The following is a 25,363-nucleotide window of genomic DNA, read 5'->3' on the forward strand; positions in this document are numbered from 1 at the left end:
GTGCATGTATAGACGTTAATATTGTTACATTTCCTATGTCTACTGAAGTAACCTAAAGATCTTTCAAAACAGTAATACTGTTGGTTGAGGTCTGCAAGTTACACAGTAGCATCTTGACTGGCATTTCAAATAGAATCACAACTCCAATGTTCCTCTTAAACTGAAACAGAGAACTCTCATACCAGAATCTTCACCCTAGCTGTCATAGCGCTCACTTCTCGAAATTCGACAACTACCATACAACACAACTCGAGTCCCGCCTTCGCTTTCGATTAAAGTGACACTTGTGTTCCGTGCAAAAAACAAAGAAAACAGATGTGGGGAATAACATCCGCGGCATCAGTTTCCTTTCTTCCTTTTTCTCACATCAGAAGGCGTCGTCGCCTTCCGCTTCTTTGCTTCTTTCAGATGAAGGCGACGACAAGTGGCAAAATTGGGCAAATTAGGGTCGACTAGAAGGCACGACCTAGAGGAGCATCCAATTATCGGCTAACTACATGTTGCTTCCCATTTTCAGTGGGAGGCTTCGGAAGGCTTACGTCTGTTGAAAAGAAGCAAAATATTAGCATCGTTTTGTTTTGCTGAAAACGAATAGTGTGAGATGAGATGGATTTGAAAATGAAAAAATGAGTAGGAGATGAGTAAATGACCAGTCGAGACTATTAGTGAAGAGTTATTAGTTTTTTTAGGGGAGCCGTATATTTCAGGGCCACAGGGAATGTTTGGTCTTGGTGAAAGCGTTCAATACGATGTGAGATGAGAGATTAGAATTGGAAACGGATTAAACACATTGAACGACTCTGATGTTTACTGTAATTAATACAACTTTTTTGACATCTCTGTACTCTTTGATTTATCTGTTTCTTCTACATTAATGAAGGATGATTGACGGTGCTGCCATAAACTGCATCATCACAGAAGCCACGCCCCTTCTGTGACTTATGGCCTTCTAGAATCCGGTAAACAATTCCAGACGGTTTTAGTTTTTAAATTAAATCTATCGTATACTTCGTCTGGCTGATAGTGAATGGATTACGAGAAACAGAACCAACACTGGGATATTATATTGGAAAATGATTTTCATTTTCTTTTCATTAAACCGAACCCACGCATTATCTATTCTTGGTGTCCAAATAAAGGACTTTTCTGGTGTGAAGAGGAAGAAGAAGGACGCGGAACAGAAAAAAAGTAATTAGATTTTGTCGTAATTTGATTATATGGAAAAAGGACCAGATTCGGAGAATCGGGTTGGCTACGTTAGAGTCAAAAAAGGTTTCAAGATATTGCTGGTTTATTTCAATCAGGAAAACAGAGATAAAAATATTTAACCTATTTAGGTCTTCTTTTCTCTACAAACCTAAAACATTCACTATTCCGAAATTGCTATAGGCGTTCCATCGAACAGCGTATTTTTTGAGAAATGTATAATAAGAAATAAGAAAGATGCTCTGAGTGACCTTTCGTATCAGCCAGATGTGCTCATGTGTGTGCTCCGTCGAGTCGATTAGACGAACAAGTTTCAGAAGAGCAAAGAGGCGGAAGAGAATAGAATGAAGACAAAATATGTGTGTGTAGTGAATGGAACCCAATGTTTAAAAGATCACGTGTAGTTCATCTCAGGAAATTGAAAATTAAGAAAATATAGAAGTGGAGAGTGGTTAAGAATGAACAAAAACAGGATGAGAATGGGGTCAAATGTCAAAAAGTTTGGGGCCAAAAGGAAGTGATTTTTGTGGTCATTTTGAAAGAAAATGTGCTCACAGCACTTATTTTAAAGTACCACATGAACAACGAGGAAATGGTTTTTGAAACTTTTGGGAGTTATGAATAAATTCGAGAAGAATGCTCTCTACGACAAATTTTCTTTGAAAATGAAATTCGATATTGAGATTATAAAGTGGAAAGTCTCATGATTCAACATTAGAACCCCATTTTTTGAGTGAGAATGCATTTTTCTTTACTCTGTGTTCTCGAAAAACTTAATTTTATTTCTTGAGCAGGTGCAACTGAAAAGTTAGTTTTTAGTGTTTCGGAACAGCTGTCTTTTGAGAATTTTGAATTAAGAAAAAAGGAAATTTGAAAACTTCATCTTGCAAGATAGTCTAGAACCTAGTGATTTTTAGGAGAAACATTGTAGCATAGAATATTCTGAACAATAGAAACGCAGATAGAAGTTTCCATCAGAACCAAAACTGTCAAACCACTTCGTCATCACTACTCATGTTCAAATGGAAATATCAAACCAACAGATTGCCTCATTTGAGACAGGTAATGTATGTATTGTGTAAACGAGAAGGAGGCGATGAAATAACGAATTACAAGAATTTGACAAGGTCGAACACCTCGGTGACGTTCTTCGCAACTTTTTGACTAATGATGGGCGAGCGAATGTGAAATTAGGGATTGGCGAGAAGTTGTCGGAACAGAAACTGCTGCAGAATATCTAGAAACTAAAAACAGACAAATGAAATTTGAAAAATAGAATTCTAAACATTTGGTTTCATGGAACCAACGATTTAAAAAATCAATTCGTTGATCTTATAGAGTAAAAATCAGAGAATTCTTTCTACATGCTGGTCACGAGTTCAAAATTAGTAAACGAAATAAATATTGGTTTCCAGCTATTAAAAAAGTGGATTGAACTAGAAATAGATTGATAAAAAGGGGTGCCGACTACAAAGGAAACATTGTGACAGAGCAATCTGAAAAATAAGTTATGATGGCAACCAAGGTAACGTGAATTATATAAAGTGGGAGTAATTATATTATCGAGTTCTTTTTTTGGTATTCAGAAAAAAAATCGAATAGAATTTGTGCGGAGAATAATATGATTTCAAACCGAATTCCAGTGACTATCGTGAAAACTTTGACCTGCATTTCGGAAATCTGAATTCGAAAGTTCAATTGATTCTGACCATGTTTTGAACCTTTTTGTTCCATCTTCCAGTTTTTCCACTTTTTTTCAAGCAGTCTGTTTTTGACATTTCTGCACTTAAGTCTCTCGATATGTCATCATTTGAATAGTAAAATAGAAGGAAACGAGACCTTGTGAACATGGGAAGAAAAATAAATTAATTGAAACTAGAAGAAATAAGAAGAAAAGGAAAAAATAAGAAAAGAAAAACTAATGGGCCGTACTCTCCTTAAGTACGTCTCTTTCTATTCTTTTAAATTCTCTTGTTCATGTGTTTCTTCGATAGTTTTTAAAATATAAGAGTGATTGGATTATATTAGAAAATTGTTATAGTTCTAAAGCTTTGAATTCTAATTCGCTTCAGATTTTCAAAAAATTTTCTAGATTTCAGAATTGTTGTCAAAAAACAGTACTAATATCTACAGTTTCAGATAAGAACCAGTGAAATTCGAAGCTGTTGAAGTCTTTTTGAAAACTGAAACACTTCTACAACAAAAAAAGCAAACCTCGTGATATTCAGATCAAGAATGAAATGGAAATAAGGGAACGACGATGATGAAGGGTAGAAAAACGGGGAAAAATGGGAAAAAGGAACAGAGGACTAGCAGAGCGAAAACACAATTATGACAAGAAGCCGAGTATTTTCAGTATATGAGAATATATAGATGTAGAAGGAGAGAAAGAAACGAGACTGGAGAAGAAAGAGGTTCTTCTGTTTCCAGAGAGCAGTCTTCATGTTTTTGTGACTTTTAGAAGACTAGGAGGTGTTTTGTTTTATGATCAGACGAGAAGTAAAGAAGAAAAGTTGCAGAAAATGGGATGGAGGTGGACCACTTCCATTAGAGACAAGTAATTTTTGGTCTTTTTTGGCAAGGTGGAGTCAGGAAACAGACTTTCTTATTTTGGGGCAGAGGCTTCAAAAAACTTCAAGCTACATCATTTCCGGGAAAATCCCTGGATAATGAGGGAGTTTATACCCTCAATTCAGCAGTCGGTCAACAGTTTTCAATAACTGAATCTTAAATTTTTGAGCGAGTTGGTTCGTAATTCATTCATTGAAAATTCAAATGTAATAAGTGATGTCAGAAGTGATGTATTTCTTCAGACTAACAAACATATCGTCACTTCTTTGTTCTTCAAAAAACTGACTGGTCATAAATTTATGTACCAAGAGTCGTAATTCAACCGAGGGCACAAAAAGCGAGCATGTGGTGTCATGGTAGCATGAAAAGGTATTCTAGGCAAGGGAACAGGAAATAAATAAAATAAAACTGGCTGTACGGAGAACTGAGAAGATACTGGAAATATGTAAGATGTAGAATTGATGAGAGAAGGATGACAAGCTTGAGAAAAAAGAAAATTCCAAAATCTCATTCTGTTTTTCTATATTTCACTGACTCATAGAAAATCACTGAAAACCCAGAAAAGGGCAATCTGATTTCTAGAAATTTTGCATGTTTAGAAACATCCAAGAAGACTTTTCCTTACTTTTGCAAACCCTCTTTTAACGAAAAAAGATTGATAGCCGGAACCAATAAAGTCCAATTCTTTTTCTCTTCATTCTTTTGCATGGACGATTCTCCTGTTGAGTGAGGAGCCAGTAAGATACATAAATGAACAACATTCCGTGCCTTCTTCATCAGCTTTTTTCCGCACTCGACGTGTATTTTATGTCTCTGCGTTTGCCCGATTTGCACTATCTCTTCGAAACAATTGAATTTGTGCGTGTGTGTCTTTGAAGACGTCGTCGTCGTCCACGTCTTCTGGAGGAGCCATCATCTCCATCACCTTCTTCTTCTCTTCCTTTTTATTTTTTATTTCATACCAATTCTTCAATAGATGAGCGGAAATTGGATTCATTTATTTCCCAGACTCGTTTCTAGTAAATTTCCAACTTCTGAATCGGGAAAATCCCATTGATGGTTCTAAGAAATATGAGAAAGCCAAATTTGAAAATTTCATCCTCTGACTAGTGACTGACTCTGTAGTGAACAAGACCTCCCATTTCTTTTAATTAATCTGTGGATTCCCAACCGTTTCAACGTGGTCATTGAAATTCTATAAATATGGGAATTACTGCTGAATTTCCACACGTTTTGAAGATTTTCGAGAAACAACGAGTTTTGTGGGAACCAGGCAATAAAATCGGATTATTGCTGAAACTCTAGAAACAGCCATCCTTAAAACAAAACGAGATGATCACAAAATCAGTTTATTGAGGTAAAAAAATAATGTTTAATCACAAAATCACATATTCGTTGAAAATGAGAAAAAACTAGAGAAAGTTATAGGATATGTGGATTCACATTCTGATTTCATGAAATGGGAATGGGGAAACTTGGAGAAAGCCAAATAGAAAGACGCTGGGAATCGGAGAGCTTTCACAGAAATACTCGTGTAGACCTCTGAATATACTTCCGTCTAGCCAACATTAAACATTCAGTTACGAGGAAGGTTTTCTAACAACTAACCTTTTCTGAAAAATCATTTGTCTGCTAAGTAAATACCAGGGTTGGGAAATTCCGGGCCGGGCCGGGCCGACTGAAAAATTTTCCTCGGCCCGGCTCCTGTAGAAATTTGAATATTGTTAAAAAATTTTTGAAATTTTTTTTTTGATTTTTTGCAAAAAACGTCGAATTTTCTACTATTTTTTGAAAAACCGATAAAAACTGAAGCGTACAAGAATTTTGACTATTTTTTTAATAAAAATTTTCAAAAAATTGTGAAAAAATTGTGCCCATTTTTGAAGCCGGGCCGGCCCGGGCCGGGTTGAGGTTGAGGAGTCGGCCCGGCCCAGCCCGGAATTTCCCAACCCTGGAGCTCACGAGATGCGAGGAACCCGAAGAGGAGCCCACGTGGAGCCAGGAACCCGAAGAGGAGCTCACGAGGATCCAGGAACCCAAAGAGGAGGCCACAAGGAGCCCGAAGAGGAGCCCACGAGGAGCCCACGAGGAGCCCACGAGGAGCCAGGAACCCAAAGAGGAGCTGACGAGGAGCCAGGAACCCGAAGTGGAGTCCTCGAGGAGGCAGGAACCCAAAGAGGAGGCCACGAGGAGCCCAGAGCCCGAAGAGGAGCTCTCGAGAAGCCAGGAACCCGAAGAGGAGCTCACGAGGAGCCAGGCACCCAAAGAGGAGGCCACAAGGAGCCAGGAATCCGAAGAGGAGCCCACAAGGAGGCAGGAACCCAAAGAGGAGCTCACGAGGAGCCAGGAACCCGAAGAGGAGCCCATAAGGAGCCCAGGCTCGGAAGGGGAGTCCACGAGGAGAAGAAAGAGCTGGGATTCTCGACAAGTGCTGAAGCTGATTCTCGCGAGACGACACTCTACTTGGTATTGCAGATGACAAATGATTTTACAGAAAAGGTTAGTTGTTAGAAAACCTTCCTCGTAACTGAATTTCAGAAGTCTTACGATGGAAAGTTGGCTAGACGGAAGTATATTCAGAGGTCTACACGAGTATTTCTGTGAAAGCTCTCCGATTCCCAGCGTCTTTCTATTTGGCTTTCTCCAAATTTCCCCATTTCCATTTCATGAAATCAGAATGGGAATCCACATATCTTCACGCCTATAACTTTCTCTAGTTTTTTCTCATTTTCCCCATTCCCGATGCAAGCATCCACGAGTAGTTTACGATTTCATTTTATTTACTATTCAAACGTTTGTTTTTTTTATTTTCCCCAGATTCGTTTCATGCAACGAATATGTGATTTTGTGATTAAACATTATTTTTTTACCTCAATAAACTGATTTTGTGATCATCTCGTTTTGTTTTAAGGATGGCTGTTTCTAGAGTTTCAGCAATAATCCGATTTTATTGCCTGGTTCCCACAAAACTCGTTGTCTCTCGAAAATCTTCAAAATATGTGGAAATTCAGCAATGCAGATGCATTTTCCCAAAAAATTCTGAAATGCTAAGAAAATCTGTGATAATTTCTCATCTTTAGCGAGATTAACCGCTGCTGCTCAGAAGATGAAATTTGCAAATTTGGCCTGTTTTATATGAGGAGAAGAATATTTATTTTACTAGAAATTCTATATAAATAGAGATGAATACAAAGTAATAATAATTTACTAAATTGATTTTTTGGATAGAACAAGATTTAGATAAAGTTGAAAATTGGTCGAAGTTCGGGGTTGGTATCCGTAGAATTCCTAGTTCATGAAAAAGACGATCAACCTTTTCGATTTGAGATATATCATCTTTTTGATCAAAAACTATTCAGATTCTGGATACCATTTGAAAGACAGAAAGGCAAAAACATGGCGAGAAGAAGAAAATAAAATAGAATTTTGTAATCAATAAAATAATGTGAAGAGTTGAAATAGTTGAGGCACGGTTTAGTATTGGTAGCAGATTTTGTATCCGCAGCTGGTCATACAACAGGATGGTTGAGCCTGGAAACAATGAAAAATTGATGGAAATAGTAACTGGCAGAAGTTTAGGAAGTGTCTCTACTATGGTACATTTGACAATGATTTTTTTTTAAACTATAGAGAACCAAAACTACATTGGTGTGAGACAGCTTTCACATTCTCTTCTCACTTCTTACCGTATTTTCACGTCCCAAACAATCGCTATCACTGTTGCAGGCATCAGCATGGGCGAACAAGCAGTTGAGTCCAGCATTGGCATCATTTGGACAAGCTGGTGTTCCAGTAACACCACTCTGTCCGCAGGTGGCTTGGCAGGAAGCAAGAGATTGGAAGTTGTTCGCATTTCCACCACATCCACTGAACATAAATTGGTTGCAACGTCCAGATGAAGCATCATAGTAGAATCTGACAGCTGGAGCAGTGCATGATCCAACAGCAAGTGGAAGAGAGCAGATTGAAGTACCTAAAGAAAAAGTGCTCCTGTGAAACGATTCAAAATTTGCTCACTCTTCTTACTGGCAATTCCGACTGGATCACGGCAGATTCTGGTGGCAGAGTTGGTCACTGGATTTGGTTCGACACAACATTTCTGAATTCCTGGACAGTTTGAGTCCATCCAACATCCGATTGTGGTATCTTGGAGGACAGAAATGCCAAGTGGACGCGGGCAAGATCCCGATTTTGAGTTGATCTCCGACGCCGGGATTCCTGAAACACATTATTTTGACCAGTGAGAGAGAGGTGTTTGCCCAGTGCGGGAAAAATGCAAAAAGTGTCATAATCTTTTACAAACAGGCCTAAGCGCCGCCTGTTTGTTGAAGTATGTTTTGTTGTGATCTTTCGCGCCATTATATTTGAGCAATAAGTGTCTGAATGAGAGGAATGACTACACATGAAATACAAATATCATTCGATTCTAATCTATCTTAATCGGATGATTAGGTTTCTGAGTTCGAATAATAGCTCAAAAGGGTTTCAATCAGAATTCAAGCAAAACGCCGCCAGGCCAAAAAAACGAAATACAGTTTCTTGAATGTTCTTTGATGTTGAAGTAATCGTGGCTGTAACTGTTCTGCCTGGAAGGGCTTCTTAGACATTGGAACTATGAATTCCCGAGTCCACTCTTTGAGCGAGTATAACTGGAGTGATTCACATTTTAGTAAAGAAATTATCGAGTTTTTTCTAGTGTTCTCATCCTTCTTTCATTCTAATTCACTTAAAAATAAATTGATGTTCAAGTGGAAAAATTTTTTCAAACAGAACAATGCAACAACTCACCAGCTGTCACAATTTGGCAGCACTTGTTTCCATCAGATTGAATGCATACTTGGCCGGAAAGTGGGCACGTCTGAGCATCGGCTGTGCACTGGATGAGAGCGGCGGAGCTGGAAATAAAATAATTCTGATGAGGGGATCAAGCAGGGCGACGAATCACTATAGACAACATCATGAAGTCGTTTCAGATACTATATAGACTCAATGATTCAATTTCATTTTTACCTGGAACAGAATCCAATTCTTGGAGCAGCAGTCGTTGGAGCCGGAGTCGAGAACTGACGAGCACACTCTGGATGTTCGTGAAGTTTTCCAATATGTCTGTAGTATTCGCAGATGTCAATGACACCAAAAACACTGACAAAAGTCTGAAAAGAGAGAGATTTTCAGAATATTTCATAAAAATGAATGGATTACCAGTGATGTAAAGATAATAGTCCTAATCATAATGTTGCAAATAATTATCAGAAGATCGGACTCGCAAGTGGGATATGAATTGAAATGAAGGCCGAATGAATGAGCTTGTTTGACCGGAGACACTCGGAGCAGCCAGGTGGGAGGGAGGGCGGCTGGAGGAAAGGCGGTTTTCTGCCGGCGCCACCTCCCGAAATGCTCTTTATAACCGTACGCAACACTAGAGATAATTGATTCCAAGGAGAGTTCTCAGATAGGAAACGGAAGAGAATAGGGACAGAGCATGTGTCCAATTAGAGGATTAAGCGCTTCTTAGGTGTGGTAAGCAGGTTTTAGCAAATATTTGTGGATTTGGAGGATAAGAGAGTTTTTGGCATTGTTGATCGGATGGATTGGCACTGATGAGACAGTGGATGGTCACTTGAGGATAATGATGATAGCAGTGGTGATCAACAGCTGTTTTGAGTACAGTCACTGTTTGAACAGATATGAGAACGTGTCTTTTGGCAGATCGAACAACATGGAAAGTGAGCACTCATTGTGGTTTTAACATATTGAAAGCCATGGTATCTGGAAACTGAGTCTTCTGTAAGTTGATGAGAAAAACTCCGTTCAGCGAGAATCACTAAGAAGAAAAGATCATCTAGCTGACATAAATAATGTGGTTTACATGCGATAGGGTATCTCTTTGTTCTCAAACACTTTTGATGTTCTGACATGTATATTTATTCTTAGAACTTTTACAATGACTCTCAGATTTAGTAGAGGGCCCGGGAAAGTCTTTGGCAGAATATGCATCTCATGAGTCCTACCTAAACATAACCAAACCATGCTTTCTTAAATGAAATCGGAAGGTTTTGCCCGATTGCGAATTTCAGTTTCTGGAATCCAATTTATATAGGGTTATTTTCATATTACAAATTCATCTATATGTGTTTTCATTACTTCGACGACTTGTTTCCCATATTACACGATTTGGTAATCAAAAAAGTACACACAAGAACAGAACAATTTCTTATAGTTATCAATGAACCATCAGATCTTTGACGTTGCTCAGATTATGTTATGAAAAGTACGGACCATTGATTCTGGACTCCGAAAAGGAAATATACGTTCCTTCTCAAACCGAAATATTTTCCAACCAGTCTACACTTGGACATCTTCTACTCTCTGAAAAATTTCAGTCCCCGGACACTTTTCGTCAAAAAAACTGTTCTGCACCTAAATGACGTCACACGCGGTCAATCAGTCATCGGCAAATTCTCCATCTTCAGTACTCGAAGCACACCTTTTTTCTCTTATCCCTTGTTTCTCAACTGTAACCGCCATTGTCCACTTCCGGCGAGAGTTTTTGCCGTGTGCTTCCATGTTTGCTTGCGTCGTCCTTCTCTTGGCCATCCGACGGCACAAATAGAGCCGGTGGTGAATGGGAGACGGTCGGGGCAAAAAGTGTTTGTACAGGAAAAATGACAAGATAAATGACAGCGGGGGCTCATGGAAAAATAGAGAGTGAGAGAGCATGAGCACGGATATAAATTCATTATTATTCTTTAGGTAATACTTAACTGAGGACTGAAGTCATTTTTATTTCTCATGACTCAAAAGGAGCCTAGGTGGAAGAGTTTTTCCACGCAACCGTCTCTTTCTAAGTCAGGAGAACGGGAATAGCAGCGTCTAGAGCGATTTTTGGCATATGTTCCAATGATGAAAGTTTTTAGAATTGTCTGAGGTATCATAATCTGAAATAAAAACATGAATTCAGTCCTCCTTTAATTTCTAATAATTACAACTCGTTTTTCTCATGAGTGGATTGATGGTTAGCACTGTTAGTTGGATCGACCAAATCGAATCCTTCTCTCTTACGAAGATTGTTCCAGAACTCGAGGGGCTCTGAGAATATTCTGTTTTTTAGTATTTTCTAGCAAGGTCATCATACCTTGGAAAAGACCATGTTTCATTGAAACTCCAGTTGATTCAAAATTCAAAAAGTTGACATCATCTGGATCACTCACTGGTCTCCATTCCACGCCCTCAACTCTTGGTGCGCTGAAAATAATATTAATATGAAAATGGGAGACGTGATTTTTAGGAGGTGAAGGGGACTTTCTAATAGCTTCAACATTCAACCTACCCAGATTTCGCGAATGACACGATCATATCAATCAAGTCATCCCGAATCCAGCTATCTGGCTCTTTAGTGAAATCCATTTTCGCCATAATTGGCATATCGAAGAGATAGTGATACTCGTTGGCATGTGGAGATCCTGAATGGAAGCACGTCAGTTTAGATTTCAAGTTATAGCAAACCTCGAGCCTGCTGCGGAACGTATTTTGGCCAGATATTCTCATTGTAATGATCAAAACGATAGGTCCAAACTGGAGCCTTCCTCTCTACTCTAGCCGTGATTTCACGAAGAATCGGCACATTGAAAGTAATGTCGGAAAGAATCTAAAATTGAATTTCAATTCAAATTACTACTACCCTAATTTTTAGAAACAAACCTCAGAATACCGATCGACATAAAATCCATTCAAGTCTTTCTCATTTTCTGGTTTTCCTTCTCTCACGTAGTAGTCCAGAATTTCTTCCCAAACCTTTTCACGATTTTCCCCGTATCTGTTGTTGTAGAGGAGTTTTCTTCCAATGATTTCAGAAATAAATTCCTCGTCAACTTTCGGAAGTTCCTCTGGAGACAAACCAAAGTCAGCAATAACTCTTCCCATGTTCATGGCAGCTGAAAGTACTTTTCTCAAGGCCTTTTTCAGAGAATAATTTTCAATTGAACTAACCAAAATAGGATCCTTCTTTGTTGCTCATCCCGATCAATGTTGGCTTCACTGGAGCATCTTTAATCAAGTCTTCTGGATTCTTTGGCAAATAATCTCCATCAATAACAGGTGACCATCTCAAAATATCAATTGTTCCAGTCGTGAAACCTTGCTTCTCAACAGCATCAAAAATCTCATGAAGCGTCTTTTTCTTCATGCACTCTCTGGCTCCTGGCCATGGACACTCGAGAATTTCAGCGAGTTGTTTAGAAGTTTCCACTACGTTTGGACCAGTTGCCCACCCGACAAAGGAACTCGCTGACATAATAATAGCCTTCGAATATAGATCTCTTGTATAGGGGCTCATGGTGAGTTGGGAAACACTAGCAGCTCCAGCACTGTATCCCCAGATAGTCACTTGATCTGGATCCCCTCCAAAATGTTCAATGTTTTCGTTGACGAATTTGAGTGCTGCTGCTTGATCAAACAGTCCCCAGTTTCCTTGAACATCTTGAGTTCCTTCGCTGAAGAAACCTGCAAAACAGAAATTTGTAAAATTCTTCTAACAACTTCAGGATATGAGTTTTCGACAGTTAACACTTACCCATGAATCCAAGTCGGTACTGAATAGTGACCACAATGACTCCTTGGGTAGCATATCTCTTGGCAAAGAACTCGTATCCATGTTGACTTCCAGATCCGATTTCATATCCACCACCGTGAACCCAAAAAAGAACTGGAAGTTTCTTCTCCGCTTTCTTCGGTTTGATTACGTTCAAAGTCAGACAATCCTCTCCAGAATGGCTCGAGAATTGTGCTACGAGACGATAGTGAGGAGTACAGTCATTTCTGAATTGAGTTGCTTGATAGACATCTTCCCATGGTTCGGGTGATACTGGTTTCTGAAAAATATTGAATGAAACATAGTTACACATAAACTTTTGGAATCTCAAAACACATATTTAGAATTATAAAATAAATGTTGCTCACCTCAAATCTCAAGTCATCAACTGGTGGTTTCGCGAATGGGATTGCAAGGAAGACTTCGGCATCTTCGTAATCGAAACCTTCAACTTTGCCATAATTTGTATCTACTATTGGTCCGGCCCAACAAATTCCGAGCACTAGAAAAGAGACCAGGAGAACCCGCATCTGAAACAATTTTTGTTTAAAATTTGATTGTTATCAGAAAAACGGTACGAGTATAGCACAATGGTATTTTATTAGAAAACTAAAAATTATGAATGATTTGTTGGTAAAGAGAGGGCAAATGGTTGTGTTGCGAGAGGTAAGTAATCATCTCACGTTCTGTTAGAGAGTGAGAGACTTAGACGGGAATTATTGGAGACACAAATACACAGAGAAAATAATTTTTGATCGTTGTGACCAGTTTAATAAAGTTAAATGAGTATTGGAAAAGATAAGATAGACAATAAGTTTAGGACAGAGATCCGCGATTTCGTTGGTATCGTTGAGAGACTTTTGCAGGTGAATGAACCACAATAAAAGAAAAATAACTCTGGTCAAAAGTACGTTCTAATTTCTTCCTGTCATTTCCATTTCTGTTGCATTACCTTCTCTTCATCAGAAACAGTGTACATTGATGTATGTTCATTCATGTGTGCATAAGAGTATTCATGTGTTTGTGGTCATTTTTCAATGATAAGACATTGTGACTTGAAAGTCAAAGAAAAGAAATAGTTTGTGTTAAGCTTTCATGACTTTGAATGACTCTAACCACGAAGAAAATTCTTCGATTCGAGAAAAATAGTGAGAATGTTTCAGAAGTTTTTACAGATTTGCCAACTACAGTTGCCTACTGAAAGTCGCTACCTATCCTACTTCCACTGATATTTACATCGGGTAGACCAAAAGACAGAAGGAACAAAACACACAAGATACATCTAGAAGTAATAAATCAAATTAGAACAAAAAAATGCGAATGTGGTGACTTCAAAAGATAACGGTCAAGTGTATATAATGTTAGTTCCCTGTTCCGATTCTCCTATTTCTATTCTATAAGTTTATCTTCTTTTCAGATACTTTAGAAATAAACAAAGGAATATTATATTTATTTTTGTTTTTTGTTTTCGGATTGCACCGTTCCCAGACAATCTCTAGTCTCCGAAAAACTGAAAAACAGCCTATTTCCATTTCTATCTGTTCAATTTTTGTGTTTTCTTTTTTCCCACCAGAAAGTAGTTTCGATATTTCCCTATTCTCTCTTTTTTGTTCTTTGAAAGTCACGAACGACTTCTTTTCATTTTTCGCAGTTATCATCTAATCTGTCCACGATGTGTCCATGTGTCTTGTCGAAATTGTACTTGACGTAACAAAACCTGTTTTGAACTGACCGGACGGGACTGTTCTATCATCTTACTATAGGTATTGGGAAAGTATCACCTGATAATTAAAATTGAGGAACTTGTTTTCAGAAAATTAAAAAGGAGTATGAGTGGAAATGAATTTTCATCTTATAATTGATTGAATATGTAGTTGGTTTCAGAGAATGATCATGGTATTAGTATATACAGTTTCCTTCAGATGATATAAAAACTACCTTAAGCTCTACATTCACTTTTCAGATTATTCTTCAAATACATTAGGAATTCCCCAGCTAATCACACATTTTTTGCACTTTCCCATTTTCGATCCACTTAATGAAATTTTATTACATATCTTACTCAATTTTTGCATTTTTATAAGCAGAATTTCATACCTGCAAGTTCAACTCATAGCTGTGTTATTCAATTTTACTTGCCGCCAAAATCGGCATGTCCTAAACCTATTATGATCATTTCGTGAAAAGTTAGTCATACTTGTTTTGAGTTTTTTCATATTCTGATCAGACGAATTCATTTGGATGAGTGACGTTGAGGCGTTTTGCTTGAAAATGGAATGATAAATTTGATTTTAACTTCAAGTTATTGTTTTTTTTCAGTAAAAATACAAAAAGAGAACCCGAACATACACATATTGAGCTTCATTATCACCCGTCATCATCTTCACTTTTTTCATTTCAGTTTCTTTTTTCTTTTCCTTTTTCAATGCCCCTCTAATCATGAATCGTCATCGCTGCTACTTCCTCCTCCTCTCTACATACCGAACGTGGCATCTTCTATGTCTCCTTCTCACTATTAGTCGAAATACGTAAAAGATGAACCAGTCTCTGATTTCAATCTTTTTCCTCGTATTTCTTTTTATTCTGCATTTCTAGTAGTGTTTTTGTAATATCCGTTTTGGAAATTCAATAAACTTTTATAAATTCTAATTTCTAGTTTTTCTTAAAATCAGTACCACTACTCAAAGTATATGTCTAGTCTAGACTCAATCTTCGAATAAATTTCAGTAACAAACTTTAAGTGTCAAAAACAATTTAAACCCATATGTTGTGAAATACATTCTCGCAACATTGGGTTTTGCATAAATACTTTAAACACCGGGGCAGAAATAAACATCAGTTCAAAAATTTCAAATAAAATCAACTACTTCCGTGTTTACCTAAATCTCTTTTTTGGAAGTGCAACCATACTAATGTTTTTCAAACAAGATTAATTTTGCATGAGTTCGATTAAAAACAAAAGTTCGGTCAAAAGAAAAAAGAACAATAGTTATAGCTTTGCATGAACTTTTTTTTGTATTTTGTAGTTCCTTGTTTATCAGAAAATTTAGTTTTTAGCTGAGACAGACGTTAATTTTCTTTCTTTTCCTGAAAATGAACATTAATCCTAAGCTTATTTCTACTGGTTTAAAACAATTTTGTATATATTTTGTACTATAATAGTCATCGTCGGCTATTCTAGTTATTTCTCCAAAACCATTCCGTTCACAACTGGTTCATAATATCTCGTTCAATGTTCAGTTCATCAGTTCATCCTGTTCTAACCTGTAACTATACGGATACGCAGACACACTTTGGACATTCTAGCATTTCTGCGTCTGTCAATTCACAGTGATATTTCTTCATTCAACGTATTTTCACGTGGTCAAAACCTGAAGATCATCTTCGTATCTCGTCTATGTATCAGATGATTGATAACTTGATAACCTTCCCCTCCCCCTAACCACCTGGGTGTCATGATCCTTCCCCTTTTCATCTTCCTTTAAAATATATTTTTCCACGACAAAAGAATTACATGTTCCATTATTTCCCATCTTTTCATATTTCCACATTCTTCTATTCTGTATTATATTTTTCATTTTTCAGAAAACTCTCTGCCAATTGTACAACTCTTCTCATACTGGTGATTATTTATGACCACTGCCACCCAAAAAACTGCCGATAATCACAATAATGAGAGGTGGGTATTGTTTATCAAGGGTTTTTAATAGTTTCAAAATTGGAAAACAAAAATAAGTACTACTATTTTGCATTGTGTTCAGAATCGCCTGCCAGAGCCGAATGGAACAAAATTCGGATAAACATGGAATGAATGAGAAAATGGAGATGTCCTCAAAGCAGGAAAAGCATCTTCCAGATGTGAGTTGTATCTAAGTTTTTAAATTATTCTGAGTTTTTTTAAGGAAAAATGGACACCTTATCTCTTTTTCTGTATATCTTCAATAGCACTTGCATCATTTCAAGACGGGTTTCAAATTGGGTGCATCAATGCTCCGGGTCCTTTGATAATTGAATGGATCAAACAGTGTCATTTTGAACTTTTCGGGGAAACTCTATCACAATACAAAGCCGATTTCATTTGGTGAGTTAGGTACTGATAATTCATATTCTAATTTAACATGTTTCAGGTCAATTGCCGTCTCAATGTTCTCAGTTGGTGGAATGTTTGGAAGCTTTTGTTCCGGATATTTAGCTGATAGAGTGAGTTCTAATACTAGTAGTTCTACTGTACTGTCTATATCAACCACTCATAACAACTTATTCGTTTTAGTTTGGCCGTAAATCCACTCTCCTCTACAACAATATTCTTGCTTTAATTGCTGCCACGTGTCTTTCATCCTCTAAGTTATTGAATCTCTACCCAATGATTGTCATTGGCCGTTTTCTTGTTGGTCTCAATTGTGGAATTACATCAGGATTAGTTCCAATGTTCTTAACCGAGTTGGCACCTGCCAATCTCCGTGGAAAGTGTGGATCCTTCCATCAACTCAATATTTCTGTTGCCATTGTATTATCACAAGCTCTCGGTCTCCCATTCATTTTCGGTTCTCAAGAAGGATGGCCATATATCTTTGCTTGTGTTGCTGTTCCAACATTTTTACAACTGGCAACTATTCCATTCTGCGTTGAATCACCGAAATACTTGATTTCAAAACTTAATGATCGAGAAGGAGCACGTAGAGTTTTGGAACATCTCAGAGGTCATACAAAAGTAGATGAAGAACTGGAACATATGGTACAGGAGACAATGATGACTGCTGAACCAACACATCAACCTGGATATCTTGCATTGTTCAAGGGGGAGAATCAGTGGCCAATGATTGTTTCCATTCTGATGATGTTCAGTCAACAGTTTTCCGGTATAAAGACTTGAATAGTTTTGAAATATTTGAACTTACTTTTTTGAGGTATCAGTGCCGTTACATTCTACTCAACTCTCATTTTCAAACGGAATGGATTGTCTGGAAACGAACCAATGTACGCTACTGTTGGCTTTGGATGTATCAAGCTCATTGCCACATTCGGATGTCTTTTCCTAATTGACCACCCCAAGTTCGGAAGGAAACGTCTTCACATTGCCGGACTCTCCGGAATGTGTGTCTCATCTATCCTAATCGTGATTACTCTGACACTATCCAATGCTGGGTTCCGATGGGCCAGTTATCTGAATATTTTGTTTATTCTATCGTTTGTGGTCACATTCGCATTCGGTCCCGGCCCTATTCCATGGTTCTTCACGTCTGAACTTTTTGATTCGGCGACACGTGGCCGAGCTGCAGCGGTATCAGCCACAAGTAACTGGATCGCCAACTGGATGGTTGGACTCACTTTCCTTCCAATTAATGTGAGTGATTAGTCTATTTGAAACAATATCATAATCTAATTGTTTTCAGAATATAATCCACCAATACGCTTTCTTGATGTTCACTTTCTTCACATTCACTTTTGCCATTTTCACATGGAAATTAGTTCCAGAGACAAAAGGAAAATCTCCATCTGCCATTCGAAAAGAATTGATTTTCATGAAAAAACGTTTATTATCATAGAGAGAATATAAGCGGATTTTGCTTCAAACAGGATATTTTTTGAATTTGTAATAAATATTTTTCGAGCTAATTTTTTTTAAGATAAAGGAGTAAAACGTTAGAAACAAAAATAAAATTAAAATAAGAAAGACAAGACGTTTAGTTGAATAACTGACAAAGTCATCTAAATGTTATTTTCTAAAGATCAAATTCCAACAGCGGCCCGCCTCTTCTGTTCTCCCAATTCGAAATTTGAAATGTTTTGAGGTTGATGCTGAGTTCTATCAGGTCAAAACAATACGTCTGCAGAACAAAACATGGACCCGAAAACTGGTGACCAATCATCAAGACACCTACCAAATTAGTACATCAAAACAATAATAAAACACTTGATGACGAAGAGAATTTGGACAACTTGAACGATACAATTACAGCTGATCTGATCTACGGAATAAACTTTTCGTCTTAATTTCTGCGCAGGAAATATATTTGATTGGAATCACCCGTTTCAGAAAGGAGGAAGCTACTATGAACCTGCATCTGTTGAACTGAATAGCTAAACTGAAATACGGTTGGTTCATACAGGATTAACTTTACACATATTCTAGAATACTCGTTTGACTATCAGAACCCTTCAATCCTTTGTGAAAAGTTTAGGATTTTTCTAAACTGATCTACAGTGATGTACCAAGTTCAATAATTAACCAGAGATCCAGATTGTCCGGAGACCAAGACAAGGCACATGTCTTCCTTCTTGTCATAAGCGACCAAACATTTCCAACCCGAATAACATACGTTGCACCTGACGACATCACTCCAGAATAAGTCATGACTTCTTTGTCAAAAAGTTTCAGATCAACGGTCATCCGAACATCGTATAAAATGGAACGGTTGTGAATAGTCTGGCAGAAAATTAATAAGTTTTCTAATAGTTGAAATGCTTCGCTTCGTTCTCATCCTTCTGGTTACATTGTTCGTCATTGCCTCTGCTCAATATGGTTAGTTTTTATTTTTGGAGAAGTTGACTACAGTAACAGAGACTCTACGCTTTTCAGGATACGGCTATGGAAACTACGGATATAATGGTGGATATGGTGGTGGATACCCAGGATATGGTAGATATGGAATGAACAGTGGACTTGGTGTTGGAGTTGGTGGAGGCGGTCTTGTTGGATCTCTCCTCGGAAGAAAATAATGAAACAAATGAATTGTGATCGGACTGTGATGACTATTTTCTTTGTCTGAAACTGTATAATCTGTATTTATATAATAAATTATTCCATTTTCTCTTCCAATACCTTCAAAAACAACATCTACTCAGCATTGAATTCAATGTTGAAGCCAAAGCCAAACTCTCTAAAAGGCTTTCAGGCACAATGAAAATGTTTTGGAAACTCCATCAAGTCAGTTTATTATGAAAAGTATGCACTATTAAAATCAATGGGAAAGCAAAATTAGAGATATCTAGTGCTGAGATTCTAACAAATTTGGACATGCGATATGTTAAAACTGAAAATCTTACTACTCTCATGCATAAATCGAGAGATGCGAGAGATGGTTATTTTTCGCGTATTTCTAGTCAGATTTATCGAATTCAGATTTTTCGATGGTCTCAGACATTTGCATCAATATAAAGTGTGTAGATTCTTTTTTTTCACAATAACATGCAAGTTTCTACTGGAGTTCAAGTTGACGTACTATTGACCGTTGATTCTCTGAGAAACGAACGAAGGGAAATTGAAGAATCGCATATATTTTATCATTTAAACTTTGAGTTCATCTAGAATGACTTGATGTTTTCTGCAAATAATTGATGACTGATCAGATGTTATCAAAAACAACCTCTGTATAGAGATCCAGAGTGTCCGGACAGACAAACCAGTAAGTTCAAAGACAAAACGAATGCCTCTTTACTCATATCCAAATGACCGAACAGACCCGATAAACAATTCTGCACCTGACGAACAGACCACGGATGACATCACAACTTCTTCGTCAAAGTTTTAGATCAACGTCATCAGGATACAGTATATAAAAAAAACGGACGAGGATATTCCGGCAAAGAAGTAAATTTTCTAACTGTTGAATAAAATGCTTCGCTTTATTCTTGTTCTTCTCGTTGCCTTGTTCGCAATGTCGTCTGCCCAATATGGTTGGTTTTGGGGGAACAAGTTATTTGTTATGGTTCTGAAGAAATTAACGACACCATTGAACTTTTAAGTTTTTATTCTATGTGTATTATCCATATTCTGATCATTTTCAGAGCAAATTTTGTTTTGAATTTTTCGGGAAAAAAATTTTCACGGACTTTTTTAATGAAAAGTTGAAAAAACATGAAAGTGGAATTTACTGGAACGGTTTCTGGGGTGTCTGATTGTGAGGGGATGAAATTTGTGTAGGGGTAGTCAAAAACACTCCTAACATGTACCGAACGTTTCACAGAGTTATCTGAAAAATTGAAATTTTTGTGAATTTTTGGGTGAAAAGTCAATTATTGGGCATATTTTACTAGGATGACGTCATAGGGGACTGGTAACATATTTTTTGTAAATCACTACCATTGGGGTACATATGCTGTAAAAAGAGTTCGGATTGAAACAACTTTTTGCAAATGTGCCAAGGCCCAACACAAACATTCTCACTCTTACAGATAGTGCCTCTTAAGATGCTTATGTGCAGTGTTCTCCTCTCCTGTTTTTAAAATGAATTTTTTAGTTATCCTTATTCAATTCTTGAATTTTTCTCTTTTCAGGTGGTTACTACGGTAACTACGGAGGATATGGTGGAGGCTACCCAATGTACGGTGGATATGGAATGAATGGAGGATACGGTATGGGAATGGGAGGAATGGGAGGCGGTCTTCTCGGAATGCTCCTCGGAAAGAAGTAAGCAGAGAAAATTAGAATCAATCACGGTGTAATAAATGGGAATAATTCTTTAATGCCTAATAAATGTATGTAATGTCTTATTTGAATTTCTGCTCAAGCACCCCTTTCTCTATTTGCCAATTTTGACACTTATAGAGAAAACTAACGTCATTGACGTTTATAATCCAAATATTATTCGGTCAGATAAACGATAATTGAGATAAGAACCAATTTATTGAACTTATATATTATACAGTTTTGTTTTTTTGCATTACTCCAATTGATATGGCATAGGTGGGAGTCATCACAATTTCATCTATTTCTTTCCGATCAACAATCCAAGAAGCCCTCCACCATAAGCTCCGTAACCTGGGTTATGTGGATATGCGCCGTAGCCACCGTATGGACCGTAACCGTAACCTGCAAAAAAGTTTGTTGGTAATGAATAACACATTTACTATAATGCAAAATAAGCTAATCGAACACAAACGAACCCCATTGAGCTGAAGAGAAGGCGATGAGGGCGACGAGAAGGATGAGAATAAAGCGAAGCATTTTTTAGAAGATCAGGTAATGTCTGACTGACGATTGAAAGTTCTGTTTACTTTTATACTACTCAATTCAGAAGGTTTTCTATAACCATAACGTCATCTTAAAAGAATCGTCAGGTGTGAGATTGTTTGTCTTTTGGACCACGAGACCTAATTGTTTGTTGTTTTTGTTTGTATTGAATTTTGCGTTAATGTAGTGAATTCGGCTAATTGTAGTAAAAAATTGTTGATTTTTGAGAATCGCTTTGAGATTAAAAGAGCATGGTTTAGAAAACTCCGCTCAAATTCAATTATTTGATAATTAGTGGCGTGTTTTAAATTTGCCTAGAGACACATATGTTCCTGTTAGCTATTACCCAGTTTAAAAAAAAACCGGCGATGTGGTCCACTTCAATCAGAAACCGGCGATGTGGTCCACTTCAATCCAATTAGAGAACAAAAAACAACAAACACTAATTATATTTGTTTTGTTTCTATATTCAGAAACAATTGTGCACCTGACAGTTTCTGTGGCGACGCCGTTGGTTGAAGTTGATCTATTTATCCCCGCCGACTCCCCTCTTCGGGTAGAGCAGAGATAAATAGGCATCGGTGGTGATAGAAAGACGTTGAAGACGAGTTGTGGTTCAGTGGTGGTGGTATAGTGTGGTTCAGTGGTGGTAGAAAGAATAAGAAGTAGGGGAATAATCATTTATTGGTTTGAGCCAACAGCTGGGGACAACTTATTGGAGGGAGAGGTGAAACTCACCTCTCCGCTCGCTGGGGAAGTTAAAAGTATAAGAAAAAGTGAAAAGGTGAACAAGTGAAGTGAAAAGTGAGTGGGCGAAGCGAAACATGTTTTGTTCTAGAAGGAATTGAGAAAATCCCGCCGAAACATGTTTTGCCGCCAGTGCAGCGGGGCGCGTTTCCTTTGGGTTTTCCTCGGCCACTGCTCCTCGTCCCTCGGCCGCGAGGTGCGGGGATTATTGATTGGGACGATGAAGCTTGGGGAATTGAGCAAATAAGAGCTGGGGAACTGAGCGGAAGCGGTTAGTGAAGACATCGTGAGGTGACGAGTCGAAGATGAGTCGCCGAAAGGGTCGCGGTTGTAATATAGCATATTACGGGCGCGACATTCCGGGGGGAAGAGGAACCTACTTTCGGAGTGAAACAAAGAAAGTAGGTTGAACCACTTAGTTTTGCGAAATTCCCCGACCCTCTTCGGGCCTGACGGAACCTCACGCTGTGGCTGGTGCTCTTCTGAGTCCGGGTCTGGATCGCCGAAAGAGATCACGCTAATAACCAACTGGCTATGAGCGCGACATTCCGGGGGAAAGAGGAACCGTCTTCCGGGAGGAAGAGGAACCTGCTTTCCGGGTGGAAGAATTCCAGACCAAGACCCTCTTCGGGTCGTATTGGACTTTGACCACGCTCTCCTTGTGGATCTCCTCGTGTCATCTCGACTGTATGGATGTCCTTGATGTCGTCTCGGTGGATTGAGAAGAGTTGGAAGTTAGGTGACTATCCTTGTAGAAGAAGTCGACGAGTGGTGCATCTTTGAGTGACGATGCTGGTGGTTTGACCACTCTCCTTCCATCCGTGTCTCCTCCATGACTCATCGCTTGTGTTGCTCCGCTTTTGTGCTTTAGCTCCTTGTTTGGCTCTAGTTTCAGCTTTCTAGGAGAGTCTTCCTCTGCCTAGAAAGCCTTCATCTTCCTGTCTCCTTCGGATCCTTGTTGCTCCTTGAGGACGATCTCCAGGATCCTTGTGGCAGTTCACTTGCTGGGCAGTTGTGGCGGTTTACCATGATTGTAGGTGTATGGGGGATTGAAGTTGGGGAAATGAAGTTGGGAAATATAAGGACTGGGGCTAAAAAAATGGGGAAGATGACTAACAAGGGTAAATAAAACAAAGAAAAGAAACAAAAATGAAGAATTTTAGATTTGTTTCTTCGTAGTGGCATCAGGTTGTCCTAGAGGGGCATTGTGTCCTGAAGCTGGGGAAAGTTTGCTTGGGCAAGCTGTGGATGGGCAGATTGAACAATCGTGTTGTCAGATGCAGACGATGGTCCTAAGCAGCAGGTCATGTTGCTTAGGTGAGCCTGGATGGCGTTGACTTCTGTTGACCTGTGGTGAAGACTTCTGTCGACCTGTGGTGAGCTTGTCTTACGAACTCTTCGTTCGTGGACTCATCTCCAGTTCCTGCTGTCGTTGTTGGCACATTGGTGGCTGCTTCTTGGCCTTTGTTCCAATCAAGAACCTTCTGCTTGGACTTCCGTTCTTCACAGAAGCTTTCCGCTTCGAGTACTGACCTTCTAGCTTGATTGCTTGAAGCTGATGTTGGCCGAAATGAGGTGTTTGCTGGGAATTGGAGAGTTGAGTTGGAAGAGTATGTTGATGAGCTAATGGTCGGAGGTTTCAGCTCCTTCGACTCGAAACAACTGGTGTTTCTGGCTCTTCTTGTCGGCTCCTATCTTGATCATCATGGAGTGCTTGATGAAGTACTTGTTGAGGGAATTGTCCTCTGATCCAAGTGTTGAAGTCTTTGGTTTCACCTCTTCGGTGATTCCAGAATCCTTTTGTTGGGCGATGATACTTTGTTAAGCTTCTCTAGCTTCCTTCTCCTGAAGGTGCCTTCCCAGAAGCGACGACCGTCTCTGTTTCGTGACGACAGAGCTGTCTACCAGTTCTCCTTGTCGACCAGTGTGTGGTAGGCCTATGTGGATTCTTTCTTCGCCGTCTGGGGTGAGGGACTCCTTGAACTCCTTGATGAGTTTGTTGATGAGTGTCTTCTCGTCGACATCCTCTTGTTTCTTATCGGTTTGAACTCTTCGTTCGTACCGATTATAGAATTATAGCTCCAAGTCATCGAGTCGTTCCGACCTCAGACTGGTTGTTGGTATCGCCGGAATCATCTTCTGATTCTGACGGTGTGCCATTTGTCTTTGAGTTCGGTTCGGTCCTACTGGCTTTGTTGACTTGTCTATGTGGGCATGGGGACGTCTTCTTGCTCTCTTGATCTTTGTTGGTAGAGTTGTGCTAGGGTCTTTGTCCTGGCGCAGTAAGATGTAGCTACTGGCTCTTTTCGGGAGCAAGCTGTCCTGATCTCCTTGATCTGTTGTCACGAGCTGTTTTGAAGAGAAGATTCAGCTCTTCGCTGTTTTCCTCGATTTGAGCTCTCGTTGAAGGCATTCATCCTTCTCCTTGAGCTGGGGCGAAAAGTTTGTTGATACTTTTTGACACGCTACTCGAGTCCTTGGTGGCAAATCGGTGAGTTGTTCCAGGAGGAATCCTTCGTGTCAGATCGGTGGATTTTTCAAAGGAGAAATCCTTATCGAGAATCGTTTCTTATCCATCTTCAAGTGATGGCTGTTGACGATTTGATTGGGAAGAATTTGCTGCAATTTGATGGTGGATCAGTCGAACTGATTTTGATCTGTTCGGTGTTCCGATCCACCTTGGCTTGTCGGGCTGTTCATGTAAGACGGTTGATTAGCAGGAAAGGATTTTGATTCTTTCCTTTTTCGCAACCGCCGAACATATTGTTCCGAATTGCAATAATTTCTGCTGATCGAATCATCAATACTCATTCCCTCTTCGGGACGAGCTCGAAGATTGACGATGTCCGAATCCTCGCTCTTGCCCTAATCCGATTTGCTGGGGATTCTGGAGTTTTCCTCTTCGTTGACGATTGTAGAATCGCTCGGGTTGCTGATAAGGAGTGCCTTCCTAGGAGTGATAACACGCAACTTCCAGATCTTCTCTTGAATCGCTGGATCGTATCCTGTCCAGATTACTTCTTCGGTAATTCTAGACAAGATCATTTCCACTGCTTCCGGAGCTGAGAGTTTGTTGCTGGGACGGGGACAATTGCTGCAGGTCGACTTTGGCGATGATTTCACTGACAGGTTGTTGCTCTGACCATTTAAGCTTGGGGATGGGGGATTTCATTGTAGGCGACTTGTTAATAAAACATTTTGGATGATGAGACATTAGTTGGCTTAACAGATTAGGTGAGTTTTTTCAGTTGTGGATTGACTAGAGTTTAGGATTTTCATCCTTCTCTTTCCGCGAC

General features: G+C 38.9%; 6 protein-coding genes across 6 annotated transcripts; 3 read left to right on the forward strand and 3 right to left on the reverse strand.

The window, feature by feature from the left end:
* Nucleotides 1-5,742: 5,742 nt before the first annotated feature.
* Nucleotides 5,743-6,288, forward strand: GCK72_018988 (uncharacterized protein; the record flags this gene model as incomplete). The annotated part of the gene is made up of 1 exon (XM_003110634.2): nucleotides 5,743-6,288. The coding sequence occupies one exon, from the start codon at nucleotides 5,743-5,745 to the stop codon at nucleotides 6,286-6,288; it is 546 nt and encodes a 181-aa protein (XP_003110682.2).
* Nucleotides 6,289-7,251: 963 nt separating this feature from the next.
* GCK72_018989 (uncharacterized protein) lies at nucleotides 7,252-9,009 on the reverse strand (the record flags this gene model as incomplete). Its single annotated transcript, XM_053732831.1, has 6 exons — nucleotides 7,252-7,308; nucleotides 7,464-7,750; nucleotides 7,804-7,995; nucleotides 8,566-8,672; nucleotides 8,788-8,930; nucleotides 8,980-9,009. 6 exons carry the CDS (start codon nucleotides 9,007-9,009, stop codon nucleotides 7,252-7,254), a joined length of 816 nt encoding a protein of 271 aa, XP_053581744.1.
* Nucleotides 9,010-10,759: 1,750 nt separating this feature from the next.
* Nucleotides 10,760-13,364, reverse strand: GCK72_018990 (uncharacterized protein; the record flags this gene model as incomplete). Its single annotated transcript, XM_003110335.2, has 9 exons — nucleotides 10,760-10,866; nucleotides 10,913-11,022; nucleotides 11,108-11,240; nucleotides 11,284-11,425; nucleotides 11,479-11,711; nucleotides 11,767-12,279; nucleotides 12,350-12,647; nucleotides 12,736-12,897; nucleotides 13,320-13,364. The coding sequence occupies 9 exons, from the start codon at nucleotides 13,362-13,364 to the stop codon at nucleotides 10,760-10,762; spliced, it is 1,743 nt and encodes a 580-aa protein (XP_003110383.2).
* Nucleotides 13,365-15,999: 2,635 nt separating this feature from the next.
* GCK72_018991 (uncharacterized protein) lies at nucleotides 16,000-17,913 on the forward strand (the record flags this gene model as incomplete). The annotated part of the gene is made up of 7 exons (XM_003110588.2): nucleotides 16,000-16,046; nucleotides 16,129-16,225; nucleotides 16,270-16,448; nucleotides 16,495-16,567; nucleotides 16,638-17,226; nucleotides 17,275-17,711; nucleotides 17,761-17,913. 7 exons carry the CDS (start codon nucleotides 16,000-16,002, stop codon nucleotides 17,911-17,913), a joined length of 1,575 nt encoding a protein of 524 aa, XP_003110636.2.
* A 916-nt stretch (nucleotides 17,914-18,829) lies between these two features.
* On the forward strand, nucleotides 18,830-19,087 carry GCK72_018992 (uncharacterized protein; the record flags this gene model as incomplete). Its single annotated transcript, XM_003110222.1, has 2 exons — nucleotides 18,830-18,890; nucleotides 18,948-19,087. The coding sequence occupies 2 exons, from the start codon at nucleotides 18,830-18,832 to the stop codon at nucleotides 19,085-19,087; spliced, it is 201 nt and encodes a 66-aa protein (XP_003110270.1).
* Nucleotides 19,088-24,932: 5,845 nt separating this feature from the next.
* On the reverse strand, nucleotides 24,933-25,281 carry GCK72_018993 (uncharacterized protein; the record flags this gene model as incomplete). The annotated part of the gene is made up of 2 exons (XM_053732832.1): nucleotides 24,933-25,161; nucleotides 25,211-25,281. The coding sequence occupies 2 exons, from the start codon at nucleotides 25,279-25,281 to the stop codon at nucleotides 24,933-24,935; spliced, it is 300 nt and encodes a 99-aa protein (XP_053581745.1).
* Between the last annotated feature and the right edge of the window lie 82 nt (nucleotides 25,282-25,363).

Source organism: Caenorhabditis remanei, chromosome V, assembly GCF_010183535.1.
Source record: "Caenorhabditis remanei strain PX506 chromosome V, whole genome shotgun sequence".
Taxonomy (NCBI): Eukaryota; Metazoa; Nematoda; class Chromadorea; order Rhabditida; family Rhabditidae; genus Caenorhabditis; species Caenorhabditis remanei.